The following is a 25,224-nucleotide window of genomic DNA, read 5'->3' as shown; positions in this document are numbered from 1 at the left end:
CTGAGGCTGAACCAGACTGTTCGCAACCTAGGTGTCACATTTGACCTTGAAATGAGCTCCCGGCCACATATCCACTTCATAACTAAGACCGCCTTTTTCCACCTCCGTAACATCGCCCATCTCCACCCCTGCCTCAGCTCATCTGCTGCTGAAACCCTCATCCATGCCTTTGTTAACTCCAGTCTTGACTACTCCAATGCACTCCTGGCTGGCCTCCTACATTCTACCCTACGTAAACTACAGGTGATCCAAAACTCAGCTGCCCCCGTGTCCTAACTCGCACCAAGTCCCGCTCACCCATCACCCCCTGTGCTCGCTGCCCCGTGTCCTAACTCGCACCAAGTCCCGCTCACCCATCACCCCCTGTGCTCGCTGCCCCGTGTCCTAACTCGCACCAAGTCCCACTCACCCATCACCCCCTGTGCTCGCTGACCATCATTGGCTCCCGGTTAAGCAATGCCTCGATTTCAAAATTCTCATCCTGGTTTTCAAATGCCTCCATGACCCTCACCCCTCCCTATCTCTGTAATCTCCTCCGGCCCCACAACCCGCCCCCCCCCACCGAGATGTCTGCATACCTCAAATTCTGCCCTCTTGAGCATCCCTGATTATAATCGCTCAACCACTGTTGGCCGTACCTTCTGTTGCCTGGGCCCCAAGCTCTGGAACTCCCTGCCTAAACCTCTCTGCCTCTCTACATCTCTTTCCTCCTTCAAGACGCTCCTTAAAACGTCCTTCCCAGAATGACACCAATTACACAATCCTGCTTACACTTGTCAAAAAAAAATCAAAGCGCAAACCTAAATTATCAACACGAAATCTTTAATTCTGATAATTTTTTGGATCGTTTATTAAAAGTATAACATTCTAGGATATCACATTTTAAATATAAACCTTCAAATCTACGTTTCACCCTTTCCTCAATGGATTGCTGCAGTGATGTTAGTTTCCTCCTTTGCATTTATATAGCACCTTTCACGACCACCGGACGTCTCAAAGAAGCTTCACAACCAATGAAGTACTTTTAAAGTGTAGTCACTGTTGTAATGTGGAAAACGCAGCTTGCGCACAGCAAGCTCACACAAACAGCAATGTGATAATGACCAGATAATCTGTTTTAGTGATGTTGATTGAGGGATAAATATTGGCCCCAGGACACCGGGGAGAACTCCCCTGCTCTTCTTCAAAATAGTGGTTGTGGGATCTTTTACATCCACCTGAGAGGGCAGACAGGGCCTCGGTTTAACGTCTCATCCGAAAGACGACACCTCCGACAGTGCGGCGCTCCCTCAGCACTGCCCCTCCGACAGTGCGGCGCTCCCTCAGCACTGCCCCTCCGACAGTGCGGCGCTCCCTCAGCACTGCCCCTCCGACAGTGCGGCGCTCCCTCAGCACTGCCCCTCCGACAGTGCGGCGCTCCCTCAGCACTGCCCCTCCGACAGTGCGGCGCTCCCTCAGCACTGCCCCTCCGACAGTGCGGCGCTCCCTCAGCACTGCACTGGGAGTGTCAGCCTGGATTCTTGAGCTCAGGTCCCTGGGGTAGGACTCTGAACCCACAATCTTCTGACTCAGAGGTGAGAGTGCTGCTCACTGAGCCACGCCTGACATCATTTAGAGAGGTGGTTGGAGTAATCTTGGCCATCCGGAGCTTAGCGAAACCCATCAACCTTTAGAATTTTCAAGAATATGGCGGTTCATGTGGGGGCTTTAGTCCAAAAACACGTTCGAGTTCGCTTTGCCAGCTTTTGAGCGGAAATTGTGACTGATTTACAGACACGTCGCAGTTAGACAGGAAATGGCTGATAACAGTTCATTTTGAGGGAGATCTGTTGCGTGTGGCATGCCACTTTAAATTCGCAGCTTTAAAAAAATAAGAGCAGTTTCCCCATCCCCCACCACTGCTCAGTTCTTCTCCCCCTCCCCTCTCGCCACGGTGTAGCATCATTCTGGTCAGGAGACGGAACAGTTCAGAAGGATGCTGACCGTATTGTTACCAGCTTGATAACGCAGGAGGTGTGGTAGGATTGGGGGGGGGGGGTTAGGGGATGGGGATGCGGTGGGGGGGGTTAGGGGTTGGGGATCTGGAGGGCGTGGTAGAGTGCAGAGAAAAATCCACGTTTGCATGTGTGCAATAGACCGACTTTGCTCTTCGAGCCCTCACTGTAGGGGCACAAAAGGTTCCACCCGTCCTCGTGCAGTCCGCTACTAGATCAGGCCATTCCAAGCAATCACGGAGGGCGGGGCAGGGGGGCAGGGGGTTGGAGGCACAGGGTGAGCTGGAGTACGACACTGCATGCGTTACATGCACTGGGGCCAAACATTGCATGGCGAAATCCACGCCTCACACCAAGTCGAATCTCACCGGGAATCATCAGGGGTGGGGCCACTTTTGCGGCGTTTCCTCAATCGGAAAGACTTCCATTTCTATAGCGCCTTTCACGACCACCGGACGTCCTAAAGCGCTTCACAGCCAATGAAGTACTTTTTGAAGAGTAGTCACTGTTGTAATGTGGGAAACGCCGGAGCCAATTTGAGCACAGCAAGCTCCCACACACAGCAATGTGATAATGACCCAGATAATCTGTTTTAGTGATGTTGATTGAGGAATAAATATTGGCCCCAGGACACCGGGGAGAACTCCCCCTGCTCTTCTTCGAAATAGTGGCCATAGGATCTTTTACGTCCACCTGAGAGAGCAGACGGGGCCTCGGTTTAACGTCTCATCCGAAAGACGGCACCTCCGACTGTGCGGTGCTCCCTCAGCACTGCCCCTCCGACTGTGCGGTGCTCCCTCAACACTGCCCCTCCGACAGTGCGGCGCTCCCTCAACACTGCACTGGGAGTGTCGGCCTAGATTTTGTGCTCAAGTCCCTGGAGTGGGACTTGAACCCACGACCTTCAGGTCAGAGTGTCATTTTTGTCTCTCTGCCTTCTCGCACCCAAGAACGAGCGAAAGCTCGACCCCCTGGGGCAAGAGGTTACTGAGCGTGGCACAAGGCCGCAGCCCTTGAAAGGACAAGCATCTGGTCAAGGAACCGGAAGAGAAAGCCTCAAATTCACAGTGACACACCACTCCCGCTCTGTTGGTAGGTTAATAATCTCCGTGTGCAGCCAATCCCCCCCCCACCCCAGGCAGCCCAGACCTCCCCCCATTCCCTAGACACAAAGGTCCATCCGTTGGTTCTGAAAATAATGCCCAAACATTGATGCTGTCGTTAAAGATAGTTCCGCTGTGCATTGGCAGAGAAACTCTCCATGGGTGTCTTGCATGTTGTTAACCAATCATCTCCTTACAGCCCTCTTGCTCCCGCTGGGTGGATCGATTCTTCTTTATCTCGGTCAGTTGGATATATCTGAACACGTTTGTATCTGTGGAGACAACATAAGAAAATAAGAAATAGGAGCAGGAGTCGGCCATTCGGCCCCTCGAGCCTGCTCCGCCATTCAATACGATCATGGCTGATCTGATCTTGGCCTCAACTCCACTTCCCTGCCCACTCCCCATAACCCTTGACTCCCTTATTGTTCAAAAATCTGTCTATCTCCATCTTAAATATATTCAATGTCCCAGCCTCCACAGCTCTCTGGAACAGAGAATTCCAAAGATTCACGACCCTCTGAGAGAAGAAATTCCTCCTCATCTCCTTTTTAAATGGGTGACCCCTTATTCTGAAACGATGCCCCCTAGTTCTAGACTTCCCCACGAGGGGAAACATCCTCTCTGCATCTACCCTGTCGAGCCCCCTCAGAATCTTTTACGTTTCAATAAGATCACCTCTCGTTCTTCTAAACTCCAATGAGTACAGGCCCAACCTGCTCAACCTTTCTTCATTTGACAACCTCGTCATCTCTGGAATCAACCGAGTGAACCTTCTCTGAACTGCCTCCAATGCAAGTATAGCCCTCCTTAAATAAGGAGACCAAACCTGCATGCAGTACTCCAGGTGTGGTCTCACCAATACCCTGTACAGTTGTAGCAGGACTTCCCTACTTTTATACTCCATCCCCCTTGCAATAAAGACCAACATTCCATTTGCCTTCCTAATTATTGCTGTACCTGCATACTAACCTTTTGTGTTTCATGTATGAGGGCCCCCAGATCCCTCTGTACTGTAGCATTTTGTAATCTCTCTCCATTTAAACAATAATTTGCTTTTGTATTTTTCCCACCAAAGTGGATAACCTCACACTTTCCCAGAGGGAAGGAGACACCAGTTCGGCACACTCCAAACCTGACACAGTAACCATCCTGTTTCTTCTTATGTACCATGGTGGCTTTCCTGTCTACATTTTATTTTTAAACACAACCTTTCTCCCCTCCCTCATATTTATCACATTTTGGGATATGGTGTCAGAGTAACTTGAGACATGACATGTGACAAGCCTTGGGAGGTAACACTGGACCTCTGGATCCCCAAAGCCCTCCACCACTGGAGGTTTTCCTCGCCTCATGGCTAGGTCCGTTGTAAACACATTGATCCATTATCATTAAAGGATATCGAGGCACGGGAGAGGGCACACAGAAGATTTACAAGGACGATACCAGAAATGCGAGGGTATGCCTATCAGGAAAGGATGAACAGGCTGGGTCTCTTTCTCTTAGAAAAAAGGAGGCCAAGGGGTGACCTAATAGAGGTCTTTAAAATGATGAAAGGTTTTGATGGAGTGGATACAGAGAGAACGTTTCCACTTGTGGGGAAGAGCAGAACTAGAGGCCATCAATATAAGATAGTCACCAAGAAATCCAATGGGGAATTCAGGAGAAACTTCTTTACCCAGAGAGTGGTGAGAATGTGGAACTCACTGCCACAGGGAGGGGTTGAGGTGAATAGTATCGATGCATTTAAGGGGAAGCTGGACAAGTATATGAGGGAGAAGGGAATAGAGGGTTATGCTGATAGATTTAGATGAGGAAAGACGGGAGGAGGCTCGAGTGGAGCATAAACGCCGGCATGGACTGGTTGGGCAATGGCCTGTTTCTGTGCCATACATCCCGTGTAATCCATTGTATCATGTGCCTACCTGGATGGTAGAAGGTGAACTAGATGGAGCTTGGTCAATGGCATTCTAGGTGGTCGGTCCATTGCACAGATAGTCTCAAGTGTTGCTAATGGAGGAATGCAAGGTTAAGTGGTTGTAGGATGACATTGATTGTTACCTCGTCCACGCACAGACCTGCAGAATGAGGTTTCTGGTTTACCAAGGCCAAGGTACGGGCCACGCTAAGTGGATGAGCATCAAACTGAGGCGATGTTGGGTCCCTACGGGGTTGGCAAGACTTTTGCCTCGCAGTCCTAAGAACTTCCTGTTGGTTTGCTACAGGGGTCACGGGCAACATTGTCAAAAAGCCTGGTGACCCCCCCGTAATGTATTTGCTTCATGGGTTCTTTGTTTAGGAATTCATAGCAACAGATTGCTATTAAGAACGAGTTGGTTTATTAGCAAAGGTTTAACAATCACACTACACATTACCAGTTTATCCACCAGGCTCACAACCACCTGCCCCGTCGTGGATCCCCCGAACCCAACTGGCTGGGGTTTTATTGAGTCTTGTGAACATCACATGACGAGGTGAACCACTCCTGACTCAACAGCTCTACCAAACTGTGAGCATGCTCACAGTGTGCCGACATTATACTCCCGAAAGGTACTGGAGCACAAAATGATGCGCCTCCATTCTGGGGCGTTGCGGGTCGAGAGCGGGGCGGAGGGCGATGCACTGGGCCGTGTAGGAGGGGCTCTTGCCTTCATTACAGGGAAGGGCTCACGCTGCAAACACTGCAGGGAAGAACCGGGCCTCCCTGGATCAGTGGGGTGTGGGGTTGCCGTGCAAACAGCCCAGCACTCAAGCAGATTGCCGGGCTAAATGATCGCGACATGGACCCGCGATCGCGGCGCCAATGGGGCGCCGAAGAAAAATGACAAAATTGTTTTTAACATGGCCTCCACCTGCCCTTTAACGAAGGTCCCGCGAGCCCAGCTCACGTCCCCTGAAACTATCGCTGGCATCGCCCCGCGCAGCACCCAAGCTTTTGTTCCGGGACAAAAGTGGGATGCTGCGCATGGTAATGCGGGGGGCTACGGATTACCACCTGCTGCTAAACTCACGCCAGGCCTGGTTGTTCGAGCTGTAGATCGGCCAAGATGCAGAAGCCAGCATATTGTCCAATGCATTGTATTGTGCCGATACACGCCTTGTGCCAAGCTCTGATTCATCAGCTCAGGTGGATGAACGGGACTTGGTGCAAGTCAGGATACGGGCGACAGAGTTTTGGATGAGCTGAACTAAACCCCATGATCTTCTACCCAAATCAGTCAAAACTCCCAGTCATCATCCGGGGTTAGAGGAGGGTTGAGGATTAATGACATACATCTGGTCTTCTCATGATCATGTCTAAGGTAGGACACGGAGACGTGTAGAGGAACAGAGGGACCTTGGAGTGCAGGTCCACAGATCCCTCAAGGCAGCAGGCCAGGTAGATAAGATGGCTAAGAAGGCATACGGAATGCTTGCCTTTATTAGCCGAGGCATAGAATACAAGAGCAGGGGGTTATGCTTGAACTGTATAAAACACTAGTTCGGCCACAGCTGGAGTACTGCGTGCAGTGCTGGTCGCCACATTACAGGAAGGATGTGATTGGACTGGAGAGGGTACAGAGGAGATTTACGAGGATGTTGCCAGGACTGGAGAATTATAGCTATGAGGAAAGATTGGATCGGCTGGGGTTGTTATCTTTGGAACATCTTATTGAGGTGTATAAAATGATGAGGGGCCAAGATAGAGTGGATGGAAGGACCTATTTCCCTTAGCAGTGGGGCCAATAACCAGGGGGTATAGATTTAAAGTAATTGGTAGGAGGTTTAGAGGGGATTTGAGGAGAATTTCTTCACCCAGAGGGTGGTGGGGGTCTGGAACTCTGCCTGAAAGGGTGGTAGAGGCAGAAACCCTCACCACATTTAAAAAATGCTTGGATGTGCACTTGAAGTGTCATAACCTGCAGGGCTACGGACCGAGAGCTGGAAAGTGGGATTTGGCTGATAGCTCTTTGTCGGCCGACGCAACGAAATGGCGTCCTTCTGTGCTGTAAATGTCTATGTTTGTATGATTAAAGATCAGCGCATTGTAACAATCCTGAAGGAAATCCTAATGGCTTTGTCGTACCTGGATGATCTGCTCTTGCCTTGCGCCCTTCACTCCTCCAACACTGGGTCCCTCGCCATCCCTCAATCCCCCTCAAAGGCAGCCATTCATTCAGGCACCGCGCTCCCATCCTCTGGAATTCTCTTCCCAGTTCATCTCCCTTTGCCACATCTCTTCCCGTTTCCCAAATCCTTCCAATCCATCATGCCTCTCAATCGTCCATCCTAGGGCTGGACTTGTGGTTGCCCAATGCCTCAGTTAGCAGCCAGAGGGGGCATTAATGGGAGCATTAGAGGTTACCGGCCGGGCGCGCAGACATTTAGTGCCCCGATGGAAAATTCATTAGCGGCTCACCGGGGGCGCAAACTGTTAGCGCCCGGCTGCTGACGATCGCTCCGATCCTGACGTATTCCTGGTGCAATGCCCACACTTGCGCTCCAGTCGGTAAATCCGGTGCATGCACCTCATTGAGCGACCGCCAAGAACGTCTGGAAAAACAGTCAGTGTAGGCTTGCAGAGTTGTTAACTGGCGGTTACTTAACGGGATGAGGAAGCGTTTCCCTCGGGAGGTCACAGTCAGTGCAACGTTTACACACAGCACGGTGCGTGAGCCTCCGAGTGTGCAGTGGCAGACACACATAACAGAGCAGGGGGGAAAACAAGTGAATTTGAAAACTTTAATGGGTGCATGACTATGAGCGGCCTTTAGGACTTGGCTGTTGCCGGGGTCTGATTCGGAGTTATGCACAATAGGACCACCAAATCTACCCACCAAAGGCCTCCCCCACTAGCTCTGGTGTGCAACTGCTGATTTAGCAACCCTGTCAACTCCTCGTCCGATTCTGATGGATTTCGGGGCGGCAGGTACAAAGGGAGTGAAGGGTTATGGGGAGAGTTGCAGGGAAGTGGAGTTGCGGCCAGGATCAGATCAGCCATGATCTCATTGAATGGCGGAGCAGGCTTGAGGGGCTGAATGGCCGACTCCTGCTCCTATTTCTTATATAAACTTTTTCAAGGCGCTAAAATTACCGCTCCGCCAGGGTTACCGCCCCAAATGAGGCGCGACCAATTCCTCCCCCACCCCCAGAGTCTCTCCAATCCCCTCCTCCCTTTGCCAAATGCTTGGTGCCATTTCCTTCCTTACTGTAAAGCCCCCGGAGATGCTATCCTGCACTGCAAGGGCCGCTGTCTAAACACAACTTGTTCTTTTACAATTATAACACAAAGTGTAGAAAGTGCCGTGTGTCGCTCACCTGTGGGTTCCCGGTTTTTCGCTTCTTTTAAGTACTGCAGGGCGCTCTCGCAGTCGCCCAAGTGGTAGAATGCAATGCCTGCTCTGTACATGGCTTTAAAATTGTCCTTGTGTTTGCCGAGAATTTTCAAACAGTACTCTTTCACTCGCTCGTAGTTGACCAGCTCTGACTGTAGAAGGCAAGCTGCCAAGGAAGCGGAATGAGAGTCAGATTCTGAGAGATTAGATCAAGAATGAGGGCAGGCTGTCAGTCCCGCACGTGGGCACCGACTACCCCTTCCCTCCAACAATAACACGCATTTAAATAGCGCCTCTCATCTTTATTTTCAAATCCCGCCATGGCCCTCGCCCCCTCCCTATCTCTGTCACCTCCTCCAGCCCCACAACCCCCCCGAGATATCTGCGCTCCTCTAATTCTGCCCTCCTGAGCATCCCTGATTATAATCGCTCCACCATCGGTGGCCGTTTCTTCAGCTGCCTGGGCCCCAAGCTCTGGAACTCCCTCCCTAAACCTCTCCGCCTCTCTACCTCTCTCTCCTCCTTCAAGACGCTTCTTAAAACCGACCTCTTTGACCAAGCTTTTGGTCACCCGCACTAATTTCTCCTTATGTGGCTCAGTGTCAAATTTTATGTCGCTTAATACTCCTGTGAAGCGCCTGGGGACGTTTCACTACGTTAAAGGTGCTATATAAATACAAGTTGTTGTTGTTTTAACATAGTACAACGTCCCAAGGTGCTTCACAGGAATGTTATAAAACAATACTTAATACCGAGCCACATAAGGATATATTAGGGCAGAAAGAGGTAGGTTTTAAGGAGCTTCTTAAAGGAGGAGAGAGAGGCGGAGAGGTTTAGGAAGGGAATTCCAGAGCTTGGGGCCCCAGCAGCTGAAGGCACGGCCACCAATGGCGGAGCGATGGAAATCAGGGGATGCGCAAGAGGCCAGAGTTGGAGGAGCGCGGAGATCTCGGGGGGTTGTGGGGCTGGAGGAGGTTAGAGAGACTTGCAGAGAGACAAGAAATCCAGTGACATGCAGCCAGTCCTCGGTTAGAAAGTGATCTCTGACCCAACATGTGCCATCAGGCGATCCCCAGCCAGACCCAAACCCATCAATTAATATCCAGAACAATTATTCGGGTTCTTGATGTTCTCAGAGCTCAGATTTCTGTTCGTTGTCCCCTTTCTTTAAAGAAAGACTTGCATTTATATATTGCCTTTCACCACCTCAGGTCATCCCACAGCACTTTACAGCCAATGAAGTACTTTTTGAAGTGTAGTCACTGTTGTAATGTAGGAAACGCAGCAGCCAATTTGTGCACAGCAAGCTCCCACAATGACCAGATAATCTGATTTTAGTGATGATGGTTGAGGGATAAATATTGGCCCCAGGATACCGGAGAGAACTCCACTGCTCGTCTTTGAAATAGTGGCTGTGGGCTTTCTTACGACACCTGAGAGGATGGGGCTGGGATTGGGGGAGAGACTTCTTCACTCGGGGAGTTGTTGGCCTGTGGGGTTCCCTGCCGCGGAGAATTGTTGATGCCAGTTCATTGGATGTGTTCGGGAGGGAGTTGGATATGGTCCTTGCGGCTGGGGGGGTCGGGGGGGGGGGGTGTGGAGGGGGTGTGGGGGAGGGAGGTGCTGGGGTGGGTGATCAGCCATGATATTGTTGAATGGTGGTGCAGGCTCGAAGGGCCGAATGGCCTACTCCTGCACCTATTTTATATGTTTCTATGAGAGGGCAGACGGGGTCTCAGTTTAATGTCTCATTCAAAAGACGTTGCCTCCGACAGTGCAGCACTCCCTCGGTACTGCACTGAGCATATCTGCGAGAAGCCACGCAGTGTAGGAAGAAGTTCAACGACCTGACGCGGTTCACGAGGGTGAGTATCTTTTACATGAACCTTAGCATGCAATGCTCTGAGCACAATGTATAGTGTGTGCAGTCTCTCCTCAATCAGTATGTGTCGGACCCCATGCTCTTCATGGGTGAGCACAGATGCAAAGTTGCCATTTTCAGCCTCAGTCACTCCCTGATCCTGCATGTGCACTTAACCTTCCTGTTCCATTGTTGAGACCCACCCCTGGTCTTGTTACCTCCTCAGTCTCCAGATGCATGTGGAAGAAGGCCTGGAATTTGTGCTCAAGTCTTTGGAGTGGGACTTGAACCCACGACATTTTGACTCGGAGGCGAGCGCGTTACTTTAAATGCATCTACGCTTTTTGCCTCAATCACTCCATTCAGTTCCATATTCTCGCCCCTGCTGAATAGAAATCCTATTTATCCCACAAACAATTATTTGTATGATTCTAGATTTCTCGGGATTCAATGTGTTTAAAGGTGAGGATTAAACAGAATCCGTGGTTGCCCCCGACATTATTATTGACTCAGTTTCAGTCGGTGACTCAATCTTCCATTTCTCCAATCTCCCTACATGGCTTAATTACGCTCTCTGTCCCCATAGCAACACGCTGCCTGATCTCGCCTCACACAACCCCTGTGTCGTGTTGCCGAATCCAGTTTGTATTTTGAAAGGTGTCCAAGACGGAGGTTTAAAGTCGCAAGTGTTTCCTGACTGCCTTTTTCCACGATTGCATCTGCAAAGGCAGCTCAGGCATCCTTTAAAATGGAGACCTGCATAAATAAAATAACAGTGCATCTGCAATAAAAACACAAAGATTGTCGGGGGCTGCCAAGGAGCATTGTAGAGCGAAAAGACCCTCGATCAGAACCCGTAACGTTAACCCACCCTCCCTCCTGTAGGCATTGAGTGTCCTCCTGCCAATCTGCGCACAGCAATATCCCACAAACAGCAATGTGACAAAGACCAGATTGTCCGTTTGAACGGTTGAGGGATGAATATTGGTCCCGGGGCACCAGAGAGGATGCCCCCACCCCCATTGCTTTTCTCCGCAGAAGAGCCCCCAGAAACATACAAGATTCTGAGGGGGATTGACAGGGTAGATGCAGGGAGGATATTTTCCCCGGGCTGGGGAGTCTAGAACCAGGGGTCACAGTCTCAGAATAAGGGGTCAGCCATTTAGGACTGAGATGAGGAGGAATTTCCTCACTCAGAGGGTGGTGAATCTTTGGAATTCTCTGCCCCAGAGGGCCTTGGATGCTCAAGGCAGTATATTCAAGACAGAGATCGATAGATCCAGGATTTTGACCCAGCGACGTCGAAGGAACGGCCAATATATTTCCAAGTTAGGATGGTGTGTGACTTGGGAGGGTAACTTGGAGGTGGTGCCAATCAAAGCCAATCGACTCTGTGTATTGGCACAAGCTGTATAAACCCAAAAACAACAAATATCTGGGGGTAAAAGCAAAACACTGCCGATGCTGGAATCTGAAATAAAAACAGAAAGTGCTGGAAATCTCAGTCAGGCAGCATCTGGGAGAGAGAAACGGAGTTAACGTTTTAGGTCAATGATCCTTCGTCAGAACTGGAGACCCCGTATTCCGAAACTACGCCCCCTAGTTCCCACGAAGGGAAACATTCTCTCTGCATCTACCCTGTCCAGTCCTCCTCGGGATCTTATACGTTTCAATAAGATCACCTCTCATTCTTCTAAACTCCAATGAGTACAGGCCCAACCTGCTCAACCTTTCTTCATAAGACAACCCCTTCATCTCAGGAATCAACCTATATGGCTCCAGTCTGTGATCACGCAGCTGGGTGTGTCTCACTGTTCAAATGGTCGCAGTGTGAACACTTCACGCACTGGACTGAAAGCTGCAGTAACGGAAATCCCCGGGGCACACTGGCCTCACCCCGACAGACCCACGATCAGTACAGTGCCACTGTACATCGATCGCAGCCCGCCCGCCCTGGAAACCTACGAAGCTACCATGACACGGCCAGAAAGATGCAGAAAAAAGGCCACATTTAAACCCAATCCTATTCGCCCACACCAGCAGCTGGTAGCTCACCGTGGATGGTTTGTGTACACTGCAGCGATGGCCGATGCCCGGGCAATATTAATGCATTTAGATGAAATTCCGTTGCCAGTTATTTTAATGAAGGTGTCACTACTTTCTTCGCCATAATAGTTTTATTATATTTAGATTAAATACCTCTGTAACTATCGCAGACAAAAGACATTTGTACAATTGTGTTTAAGTGTACATACACGGATCTGACAGAGGGCAATTGCCCCCTCTCCTATAGAATTATAGAATAGCACAGAAGGAGGCCATTCGGCCCATCGAGTCTGCACCGGCTCTTTCGAAGAACAACCCAGTCAGTCCCACTCCCCACTCTTTCCCCGTATCCCTGCAATTCCTTCTGCTTCAGATACTGATCCAATTCCTCACGATTCAGTCTGCCTCCACCAGCCGCTCAGGCAGCGCATTCCAGATCCTAACCACTCGCTGCGTAAAAAGGTTTTTCCTCGTGTTGCCTCTGGTTCTTTTGCCGATCGCCTTAAATCTGTGCCCTCTGGTTACCGACCCTTCAGCCACAGGGAACAGTTTCTCTTCACTTACTCTGTCTAAACCCTTCATGATTTTAAATACCTCGATCAATTTTCTTCTCTACTCTGAGGGGAACAACCCCAGCTTCTCCAGTCTATCCACGTGGCTGTATTCCCTCATCCCTGAAACCATTCTAGTAAATCTCTTTTGTACCCTCTCCAAAGCCTTCACATCGTTCTAAAGTGCGGTGCCCGAACACTGCGTCCCCACCTTGGTCTCTGCTTTCCTCCCATGAGGAATGTTAAAGATGTGATATAAATGTAAGCTGTTGTTGGTGATTTGCATTGTAACTGAGTACATCATACATAAATCTTGCAGCTGGTAATTGGAACTGAATCTGCTGGTACAGTGTGTATTATATGCTCATAACAGAGAGCTTTAATTATAATTAAGCAGGCACAGGGAACATTTGCACTGTTGAAGTGTTGTGAATTTCCATCTATTTCATGCCCACATAAGTTTTAATAGCAGCACTTTCCACCACCATGATCTCATTAAGGCATTAACTTATCGATAAATATTTTGGTCCTTTTATTAGTCAGAGCTGGGCAAGAATCCAACAGAGAGTTACAGTGAGGCTGTTATACATATATACACAGACACACACAGACATATACAGGCACACACACAGACAGTCACACACAGAGACACACACAAATTCACATACACATATACACACACACAGATACATACACAGACATAGCTCTCAGACACACAGTCACACACAGAGACACACCCAAGTTCACATACACATACACACCCACACACAGACACACACACAGGCACAAGCTCTCAGACACACACAGACACACACACAGTCACACACAAACTCACATAGACACAGACATACACACGACTAGGCTTGTAGTCACTGGAATTTAGAAGAATATGAGGGGATCTCATAGAAACATATATAAAATTCTGATGGGATTGGACAGATTAGATGCAGGAAGAATGTTCCTGATGTTGGGGAAGTCCAGAATCAGGGGTCACAGTGTAAGGATAAGGGGTAAGCCATTTAGGACCGAGATGAGTAGAAACTTCTTCACTCAGAGAATTGTGAACCTGTGGAATTCCCTACCACAGAAAGTTGTTGATGCCAGTTCGTTAGATACATTCAAAAGGGAGTTAGATGCGGCCCTTATGGCTAATGGGATCAAAGGGTATGGAGAGAAAGCAGAAATGGGGTACTGAAGTTGTATGATCAGCCATGATCGTATTGAATGATGGTGCAGGCTCAAAGGGCCGAATGGCCGACTCCTGCACCTAGTTTCTGTTTCTATGATATACACACACAGCCATACACACACACAGACACATTCACACACAGAGACACACACAAACTCACATACACACACACACACAGACAGACACATACACAGACACGAGCTCTCAGACACACACAGACAAACACACAGGCACATACACACATGGACACAGACAGATACATACAAACACAGATGCACAGACACATTCACTTACACACACGGACACACACAGAGGCACACAGATACAAACACACTTACACACAGACACATACACACAGACATGAGCTCTCAGACACACACACACAAACTCACACACAAACACACCCACTCACTGACACACCCACACACACAGTCGCACCCACTCACACACAGGCAGACATACCCACACACACAGTCGCACCCACACACAAACACACCCACACACTGACACACACACAGTCGCACCCACTCACACACACAGACCCACACCCGCAGTCGCACCCACTCACACACAGGCAGACATACCCACACCCACACACTGACACACCCACACACACAGTCGCACCCACTCACACACAGACAGACAGACATACCCACACCCACACACTGACACACCCACACACACAGTCACACCCAATCACTCACACAAACACACAGACCCACACCCACACACACAAACTCACACAGACAGACGTACCCACACCCACACACTGACACACCCACACACACAGTCACACCCACTCACACACAGGCAGACATACCCACACCCACACACTGACACACCCACACACAAACACACCCACACACTGACACACACACAGTCGCACCCACTCACACACACAGACCCACACCCGCAGTCGCACCCACTCACACACAGGCAGACATACCCACACCCACACACTGACACACCCACACACACAGTCGCACTCACTCACACACAGACAGACAGACATACCCACACCCACACACTGACACACCCACACACACAGTCACACCCACTCACACACAGGCAGACATACCCACACCCACACACTGACACACCCACACACAAACACACCCACACACTGACACACCCACACACACACAGACAGACAGACATACCCACACACTGGGACACACCCACACACACAGTCGCACCCAATCACTCACACAAACACACAGACCCACACCCACACACACAAGCTCACACAGACAGACGTACCTACACACATAAACAGCCTCATCAGCAGCTGCAGTGCAGCAAGTGGAAAATCCACCTCAGAAGCTGTAATAACAAAAACGCCCCAGGGATGGATCCACAAGCTCTTAGTAAATAAGCAGAGGTCCTGCCTTGAAATGTGAATTCATGCCCACATACACTTTCCATCTCTGAGCAATCCTGAACCGAGAGAAGTATTTACAATTGTGCATTAAGAGCGTGATAGTATAAAGAGGTATCAGAGATTGTGATAATGGATTCATTCTACCTTTCGGAGGATAAACAACCGTTGATGTGTAACTAAATCCTTCAGATTGGCTTTTTAACCCTTACACTGCTGGCAAGAAAATTCCAGTCTCCCGAGCCAGTTGGGGTTTTTTTTCCAGCTGAACCCCAGTTGTGCTGAAATAAACTCTAACAGTACAAAACTACTCAAGTGCGAAGACTAGTTTTACCAATGAACTAAGACAGATGATGCAGCAATTACAACACGGTCAGTCAATATCTGAAAGCGACAGATAGGTTGAGGACTGGGACTCACGTGTTGTATGAATATCATCACGGTTCTGACACCAGGCCACATCGATGTCTTTTCAGACGCTGTCTGACCTGCTGTGCATCTCCAGCAATTATTAGTTTTTATTTAATGACACCAAACAATTACATCTTATTGATGTTGAAGTTCATTAAAGAAAGGACTTGCATTTATATAGACCCTTTCACGACCTCAGGTCATCCCTAAAGCGCTTTACAGCCAATGAAGTACTTTTGAAGCGTAGTCACTGTTGTAATGTGGGAAATGCAGCAGTCAATTTGCACACAGCAAGCTCCCACAAACAGCAATGTGATAATAACCAGATCATCTGTTTTAGTGATGTTGATTGAGGGATAAATATTGGCCCCAGGACACCGGGGAGAACTCCCCTAATCTTTTTATTGATACTTCATTTTTCGATAAGGTAGTCAAAGGTTATGGGGAGCGGGCAGGGAAGTGGAGTTGTGGCCAAGATCAGATCAGCCATGATCTTATTGAATGGCGGAGCAGGCTCGAGGGGCTAAATGGCCGACTCCTGCTGCTAATTCTTATGCTCTTCAAATAGTGCCATGGGATCTTTTACGTCAACCTGAGAGAGCAGTCAGGGCCTCGGTTTAAGATCTCATCTGAAAGACGGCACCTCCGACAGCGTGGCACTCCCTCAGCACTGCACTGGGATACCACACTGGGACGTCCCGTTACCCCTTGACCTACAGGGGGGCGCTGCGATACGAAACCTGGGTGGGTTTGGGGAGGTGTGAGCCTCCAGTTCCTGGGAAAATTCTGGTTCACCTTCACAGTCTCCCATCTATTGCTGCTGTTTCTCTTCTGCATCAATGAGTACTCGGGTCGCAGTTGCCGCATGCAATATCCTGCAACAAATCCAGTCAACCTCTCGGTCTAATAATGGAGCGCTGTTTGCTGTCCAGGGAGCATGTGTTTGGTTTAAAAGTCCTGGGGGCAGGTAGCATCCACTGAGTTCGAGCGAGTGCAGTGTCAAAACGCACTAGAATCATGGAATGATAGAGCACTTGAAGGCCATTAGGCCCATCATGCCTGTGCACTAAATTCCCACTTTGCCGTTATTTTTTTAAAAATTTGTCCCTGGGATGTGGGCGTCGCTGGCAAGGCCGGCATTTATTGCCCATCCCTTGCCCCTCGAGGTGGTGATGGTGAGCCGTCTTCTTGAACCGCTGCAGTCCGTGTGGTGAAGGTGCTCCCACAGTGCTGTTAGGGAGGGAGTTCCAGGATTTTGACCCAGCGACGAGGAAGGAACGGCCGATATATTTCCATGTCAGGCTGGTGTGTGACTGGGAGGGGAACGTGGAGGGGGTGGTGTTCCCATGCGCCTGCTGCCCTTGTCCTTCTAGGCGGTAGAGGTCGCGGGTTTGGGAGGTGCTGCCGAAGAAGCCTTGGCGAGTTGCTGCGGTGCATCTTGTAGACGGTGCACACTGCAGCCAGGGGGCGCCGGTGGTGGAGGGAGTGAGTGTTTAAGGTGGTGGGTAGCGTGCCGATCAAGCGGGCTGCTTTGTCCTGGATGGTGTCGAGTTTCTTGAGTGTTGTTGGAGCTGCACTCATCCAGGCAAGTGGAGAGTATTCCATCACACTCCTGACTTGTGTCTTGTAGATGGTGGAAAGGCTTTGGGGAGTCAGGAGGTGAGACAATCGCTGCAGGATAATATAATGCCATTTTCTTTAATGCATTGGAGTTCTCTCCTCTTCTTTCCAATCATGGGGTTTGCTGCACTATAGACCTACTGCGAGCCTTAATAGCAAGAAAACAATGGAGGCACCATGAATGCAGAATGCAGTGTTGATGGTTTTATTGATTCGAAGGCACTTTGTGATTGATTCACTAACATTCACAGCAGATACCTTGAGAAACACTTCGACACGCAGGAAATTGAACTGCCATTTATCACCTAAAGCCACCTTTATACCAGGCACAAGTATCAGTTTCAATTTCAAAAGAATGTTTTTACAACTGAGTGCACCGGCAACCATCAGGAAGTTGGTTCAAGTATTTAGATAAGTCATGGAAGACAAGACGGTGCCGTCTTTTGGATGAGACGTTAAATCGAGGCCCCGTCTGCCCTCTCAGGTGGACGTAAAAGATCCCATGGCACTATTTCAAAGAAGAGCAGGGGAGTTATCCCCGGTGTCCTGGCCAATATTTATTCCCCCAATCAATATCACAATGACCAGATCATCTGTTTTAATCACATTGCTATTTGTGGGAACTGGTGACAACAACTTGCATTTCTATAGTGCCTTTAACGTTCCAATGCGGTTCAGAGGAGCGAACATTTGACACCGAGCCACATAAGGAGACATTAGGGGCAGGTGACCAAAAGTTTAGTCAAAGAGGTCGGTTTTAAGGAGCGTCTTAAAGGGTGAGAGAGGTGGACATCCCAAAATGCTTTACAGCCAATGAAGTACTTTTGGAGTGTAGTCACTGTTGTAATGTGGGAAATGCGGCAGCCAATTTGCACACAGCAAGCTCCCACAAATAGCAATGTGATTAAAACAGATGATCTGGTCATTGTGATATTGATTGGGGGAATAAATATTGGCCAGGACACCGGGGATAACTCCCCTGCTCTTCTTTGAAATAGTGCCATGGGATCTTTTACGTCCACCTGAGAGGGCAGACGGGGCCTCGATTTAACGTCTCATCCAAAAGACGGCACCCCCGACAGTGCAGCACTCCCTCAGTACTGCATTGGAATGTCAGCCTAGATTTTTGTGCTCAAGTCTCTGGAGTGGGACTTGAAGTATTGAAACGTATAAGATTCTGAGGGGGCTGGACAGGGTAGATGCAAAGAGGATGTTTCCCTTCGTGGGGGAATCTAGAACTAGGGGGCATAGTTTCAGAATAAGGGGCCGCCCATTTAAAACAGAAAAGAGGAGGAATTTCTTCTCTCAGAGGGTCGTAAATCTTTGGAATTCTCTGCCCCAGAGAGCTGTGGAGGCTGGTTCATTGAATATATTTAAGACAGATTATAGAAATAGACAGATTTTTGAACAATAAGGGAGTCAAGGGTTATGGGGAGCGGGTGGGGAAGTGGAGTTGAGGCCAAGATCAGCCATGATCATATTGAATGGCAGAGCAGGCTCAAGGAGCCAAATGGCCGACTCCTGCTCCTATTTCTTATGTTCTTATGAATCTACAACCTTCTGATTCAGAGGCGAGAGTGCTACCTACTGAGTCACAGCCAACTACACAAAGCAACAGGTTGAAGACAGGTGTTGCCAGGAGGAGATTGTCCATCATGTCACATGAAAATTGGTGCATGATGTAAAAGGAGGGGTGGGGGGGTGAATCATAAAACCAGTGGAGTGGGAATATTCAATTTTCCACAATCAGCGTAAGAATTCTTTAAAAAGGTGAAAAACATTTTAGGAATTACTTACGCACTTACAGAATGCTGAGAGCTTGAAAATCCCGAATGCAACTTCCCTGCCCCTAGTAAATGTCCCACCTTTAAATTCCAGATAACTAATCTACTTCTCTGCATTACAATCTCAAGTCTTTCTTCACTTTTGCATGTTTTAAAGAGCTCTGCATATTGGAAAGCAACAGGTAAAAAGGCAATTTCCTCTGTGTCATTGAGACCCATTTAGAATTTTGATTCTAATTATGATTTTCTTGCACACACAGAGACCTTCCCCCAATATATCTGTTCAGTAGAGTGATATAAAGATTACATTAGTGTCTCTTTTTCTTTCCCCTGGTTTTAAGTTGCTTTCTTCCCCCGTTTAGTTTGCCCCGAGCCTGATTATTGGGCTCTGCCAATGTCCCTCTATAACGCCCGATTGGGAGCTGGCTGAAAGCTTCATTGCTGGGTGTAATGTATGCACCTGTGAGTATGCTCACAGGGTTTGTAGAGCTGTTGCTACAAAAATAGTTGTGGAGCTGTTGCTATTATTTGAAGGGGCTGCTCCTCAATTTCTGGCTGCACTTCAGTCCCACGCTCCTTACCTTTGAGCACCCTGTGCAGAGGGGAGCGGGCAGGTCAGAGGGCCTCCTCGTGGGACTGGCCAAGGTGGTATTAACTGGTCCAGGCAGCGGGCGGTCAAGGGGGGGGGCGGTGTTCGGTCCAACTGCCTGCCTCTCTTCCGCGGTTACGTTCATGATAGGGTGTCCATGGAGATGGAGCACGTGGTGTCCACCAGTATGCTCGCGGCCTTCCACGATAGGTGGGCGCCGGAGGGACTGGAGTGCATCATCACAGCAGGGAACAGAATTTTAATTTGATTTGGCAAGGTTCCCTTGAAGTTTATTTGTAAATTTGCGGGTTCTAGTGTCCTGACCAAAAGGGGGCACTTGGCTTAAAGTTATAATTTAAAATAGTTGTAGAGTTGTTGCATTGTAAATGGCTTAGCCAGTCACATGATGTTCACAAGACTCAATAAAACCCCAGCCAGTTGGGTTCGGGGGAGCCACGATGAGGCAGGTGGTTGTGAGCCTGGTGGATGAACCGGTAATGTGTCATGTGATTGTTAAACTTTTGCTAATAAACCAACTAGTTCTTGATAGCAATGTGTTGCTATGAATTCCTAAGCAAAGAACCCATGAAGCAAATACATTACAATGGGAGAAAACCAACCAGGCTTGTTTCTATCCTTGGCCATGAGGAGGTTCCTTCCCCTCACTGGCTGAAATCTGGAATTGACCCACAAAAGGTGAGCGTACGAGAGCTCGGTGGGATAATGTACCCCACAGGTCATTAGCACCTGTTTCTGATCACCTTCAGGAGTCAGAGAGGAATTTACCAGAATTAATTTTTTCCCCGCAACTGGCCCCGGGTTTAAAATTTTGTATTTTGCCCCCCTCTCCCAAGAGATTAAATAGCAGCTGGTGGGTGGGAAACATTGGAGGTCATGATGCTTCATTGCAACACAGCTGAAGAGGTTAGACTGAATGGACCAGCTGGTCTTTTACTGTCAAAATCTAGGCTGACTCTCCCAGTGCAGTGCTGAAGGAGCGCTGCACTGTCAGAGGTGCCGTCTTTTGGATCAGACGTTGAACCGAGTCTCTGTCTGCTCTCTCAGGTGAACGTAAAAGATCCCATGGCACTATTCGTAAAAAAGCAGGGAGGAGAATGTGGATGACAATTGGAGGGGGATGGAATTAGTGCAATTTATAATGGAAATTACACTATTTACACAATAGTGTAGAGGTGAATTAATAATTCAAAAATCAATATCTCTGGCCAATATTTATCCCTCAACCAACACCATCAAAAACAGATTATCTGTTTGTGGGAGCTTGCTGTGCGCAATTTGGTTGCCATGTTTCCTACATTACAACAATGGCTATGCTCCAAAAGTACTTTGTTGGCTGTAAAGTACTTTGGGACATCTTGAGGTCGTGAAAGGCACTATAGAAATGCAAATTATTCTTCTTTTTCAAAGAAAGTCATCTCCTCACATGTGGGAGTATCACGGGTACAAAGTTCTGCTTTAGCATTGTACACCCAAACACCACCCAAGCCAACTCAACCCTCATACCTGTCCGCTAAGTATCAGTCTTTCCTTGTGTGATGATTAGCCAGTTTTCTAAAAGGAGACACACTGATTGTTGCAAGTAAGAATAGAGCTTGTAGCCTCACATTGCTGCATTGTCTACATATCATCACAAAGATGAAATTCAGATCAGATCACAGTTAAATCAATTGGATATTGCAGGACTGTAAAATCTCTGCTACCATTACACAGAACATTGATTTTTGAATTATTAATCCACCTCTACATTATTGTGTAAATGATAGTGTAATTTCCATTATAAAGTAAAGTAAAGATTATCCAGTACCCTGTATAATACTGAACCCTCGGAGTACAAATTCACAAAATGCTAACATTTGTTAGCAAGGCCATAAAAAAAGCAAACCAAGCACTAGGGTTTATTTCTAGAGGTATAGAATTGAAAAGTAGGGAAGTTATTCTAAACCTCTATGGAACCTTGGTTAGACCACACTTGGAGCACTGCATACAGTTTTGGTCACCATATTATAAAAAAGATAGAGGCACTGGAGAGGGTGGAGAAAAGATTTACAAAGATGATACCAGAAATGCGAGGGTGTACATATCAGGAAAGGATGAACAGGCTCGGTCTCTTCTCTCTTGAAAAAGGAAGGATGAGGGGTGACCTAATAGAGGTCTTTAAAATGATGAAAGTTTTTGATAGAGTGGATACAGAGAGAATGTTTCCACTTGTGGGGAAGAGCATAACTAGAGGCCATCATTATAAGATAGTCACCAAGAAATCCGAGAGGGAACTCAGGAGAAACTTCTTTACCCAGAGAGTGGTGAGAATGTGGAACTCGCTGCCACAGGGAGTGGTTGAGGCGAATAGTATCGATGCATTTAAGGGGAGGCTGGACAAGCGTATGAGGGAGAAGGGAATAGAGAGTTATGCTGATAGATTTAGATGAGGAAAGACGGGAGAAGGCTCGAGTGGAGCATAAACACCGTCATGGACTGGTTGGGCCCAATGGCCTGTTTCTGTGCCATATATCCTATGTAATCCTCTGTAGTCCCAAGACCCAACACTTGGTCTGTTCTGAAATAGCTGAGGTGTTAATGGGGACACTACAACTGGCCTCTATTTCCTTGGGATAGGGAAGGGAACAAGTCGGCAGGATTGTCTCTGCAGACCATGGTCGAGTGACCCATTGTGTATGTGAACATTAGCTTTGGCCAAGATTAGGTTCAGCTGTGATGACCCCAGTATCGAACCACCTGTCAGGACTCACTGACTGGGCGAACACATGCAGTATCAGCACTTGGCCACGGTACAGGAGGGCTGCAGCTTGAACTAGAGTCCTCGAGAGAAGGCGAAAGGATTGGCAGCGATTTCAGAACGATACTCCCTGAAGAAGAAAAACTTGCATTTATATAGCGCCTTTCATGACCACCTTTTCTCAAAGCGCTTTACAGCCAATGAAGTACTTTTGGAGTGTAATCACTGTTGTAATGTGGGAAACACGGCAGCCAACTTGCGCACAGCAAGATCCCACACACAGCAACGTGATAATGACCAGATAATTTGTTTTAGTGATGTTGATTGAGGGATAAATATTGGCCCCAGGACACCGGGGAGAACTCCTCTGCTCTTCTTCGAAATAATGCCATGGGATCTTTTACATCCACCTAAGGGGGCAGATGGGGGCCTCAGATTAACGTCTCATTTGAAAGACAGCACCTCGGACAGTGCGGCACTCCCTCAGCACTACACTAAAGTGTCAGCCTAGACACTCTCAAGTGCTCAAGTTCCTAGAGTGGGACATTAAGCCACAACCTTCTGACTCAGAGAGTCTCTGAAGGACATTTACAGTGCTTTGTGACATCATTACTGCAGGTTTATCAGGAAAGGTAAATTACAATGAGATCCCACACATCATATAGGATTATTTACAGGATAACGCATCGGCTGGAATGCATTAGAAGACTGTAACACATCACAACCTACAAGCTCCAGATAATGCTGGTGGGTTATATTTTTGAAACAGACCCAATCCAGATTATTCAATTATAATTTGTACAGGTAGAGACTGTGTCTGGTTTGATACCATTTTCTATTCTTTTCCCCTGCTGGATGTGATAATGAATAACAGTAGATATTTGAGCTCAACAATTGCATCAGGTGATTTGAAATGTTATTGAATTGCATGATTGGATCTGCAGTGATATTAGAATTTATTTAGTTCTATTGTTAAAGGGAACATTATATAACCAAAGCCAATATCGTGTCCTGGTATGACACTCGTGTATCTACAAACTCATAACTCAGGGCAGTGAGTTATTGAAGTCTATTTGATGGCCGGCAGTTATATACAATTAGGGTCGTATAGGTATATTTCACTCCTAACATATTCAGTAGATGATAGACCAATAAGTCTGGGACACTGCAGGATTCTAAAGACAGATGTTGGCCTTTCAAACAGTGGAATCCCTGCCATTCAGTATCCCGGAGGAAGATATCCCACATATCCTGTGTACAAGTCTCCTTGTAGAATCTTCAGAGGAATTCCCAAGCTCTCACAGCTAATTTTGCATTTGTGAAATTCCTTGCAAATGTTAGTTACACAACCAACCCACATAATAAATCCAATTAATTTTGAGAGGGCTGGTGGGATTGGTGTTCAATATAGAGTGAAGCATCTTTTAAACTGATAAATTCTATAAGGGGGTGGCTTATAGTGAATCTAAAACTGATACATTTATAAGGGGGTGGCTTATAGTGAATATAAAACTGATAAATTAATAAGGAGGTGGTTTATAGTGAATATAAAACAGATAAATTTATAAAAGGGGTGGTTTATAGAGAATATAAAACAGATAAATTAATAAGGAGGTGGTTTATAGTGAATATAAAACTGATAAATTTATAAAAGGGTGGTTTATAAAGAATATAAAACTGATACATTAATAAGGGGGTGGTTTATAACGAATACAAACTGATAAATTCATAAAAGGGATGATTTATAGTGAATATAACCTGATTGTGACAGCAATGTCCCCAAATTATTGATATACTCAAATTATGATGGGTAACTAGACGCCTGGCGATGGGGATGAGAATGGAAGGGAGGGTGTGTGTGTGATGTGTGTGACTCACACAGATGGAAGGACATGAAAAATGACAGCACTCACCTGCCAAACTATCGTAACAGTCAATCTCGGTGCTCTCGATCACACGTTTCTGCTCCTCGGTGAGCCGGAGGTGGGCTTTGCTGAGGGCGTGCAGCCCTGCCGTCGACGCCTCGTTGCTCCGGAGCCCCTTGAGCTGCAGCAGCGCCCGGTGATACTTGCCGATCGCCTCGCGGAATTTCTTCTCCCGGTAACACTGGTTGCCCTCGGTCTTGAAGCCCACCGCCCTCTGGATACCGGCCTCCTCCCTCTCTCCTCCTCCTCCTCCTCCTCCTGCACCGTCCCTGGGCTCCGCCGAGCCCGGAACAGCCCGGGCAGGTTCCCGACCGCTGGCTGGAGGAGGGTGCCCGGTTACCCTCGCCCCTGTGCCGGGCTGCCTCTTGGCCGTGACCCCCGGAGCTCTTGGGGCATTTCTGGCTTCCATCTCCCCTACAGGCAGACCATTTCTGGCCAGGTCCGAAAGCTGCCGCCTCTTGATGGTCTGGAGCAGTTTGCTGTGCATATATAGAGGCAGGCAAGGGCGGTATGTCTGACTGCTTTAACCCCAGTGAGCTGCTACCCGAATGCTGAGCTGTCCTTCAGTACCATGGACAGCTCCAGCTCACACACACAGCGCGCAAGCTCACTGCAGACCGCCTCCCCTCCCTCCCGTAACCCCTTCACCGTTTTGGAAGTTAACCCCGCCCTTTACACAAGATAAAATAATTGCAATTGCTGT

At 48.2% G+C, this 25,224-nt stretch overlaps 1 protein-coding gene across 1 annotated transcript; it reads right to left on the bottom strand.

Moving 5' to 3' along the window:
* Positions 1-3,274: 3,274 nt before the first annotated feature.
* On the bottom strand, positions 3,275-25,008 carry ttc9b (tetratricopeptide repeat domain 9B). The gene is made up of 3 exons (XM_070867570.1): positions 24,510-25,008; positions 8,396-8,578; positions 3,275-3,369 (listed from the first exon to the last, which is right to left on the bottom strand). The coding sequence occupies exons 1-3, from the start codon at positions 25,006-25,008 to the stop codon at positions 3,275-3,277; spliced, it is 777 nt and encodes a 258-aa protein (XP_070723671.1).
* Positions 25,009-25,224: the final 216 nt, after the last annotated feature.

The sequence above is a fragment of the Pristiophorus japonicus genome, chromosome 26 (genome assembly GCF_044704955.1).
Source record: "Pristiophorus japonicus isolate sPriJap1 chromosome 26, sPriJap1.hap1, whole genome shotgun sequence".
NCBI classification, from domain to species: domain Eukaryota; kingdom Metazoa; phylum Chordata; class Chondrichthyes; family Pristiophoridae; genus Pristiophorus; species Pristiophorus japonicus.
Note: the sequence above shows the minus strand (reverse complement) of the source record. Positions and strands in the feature narration are given on the sequence as shown.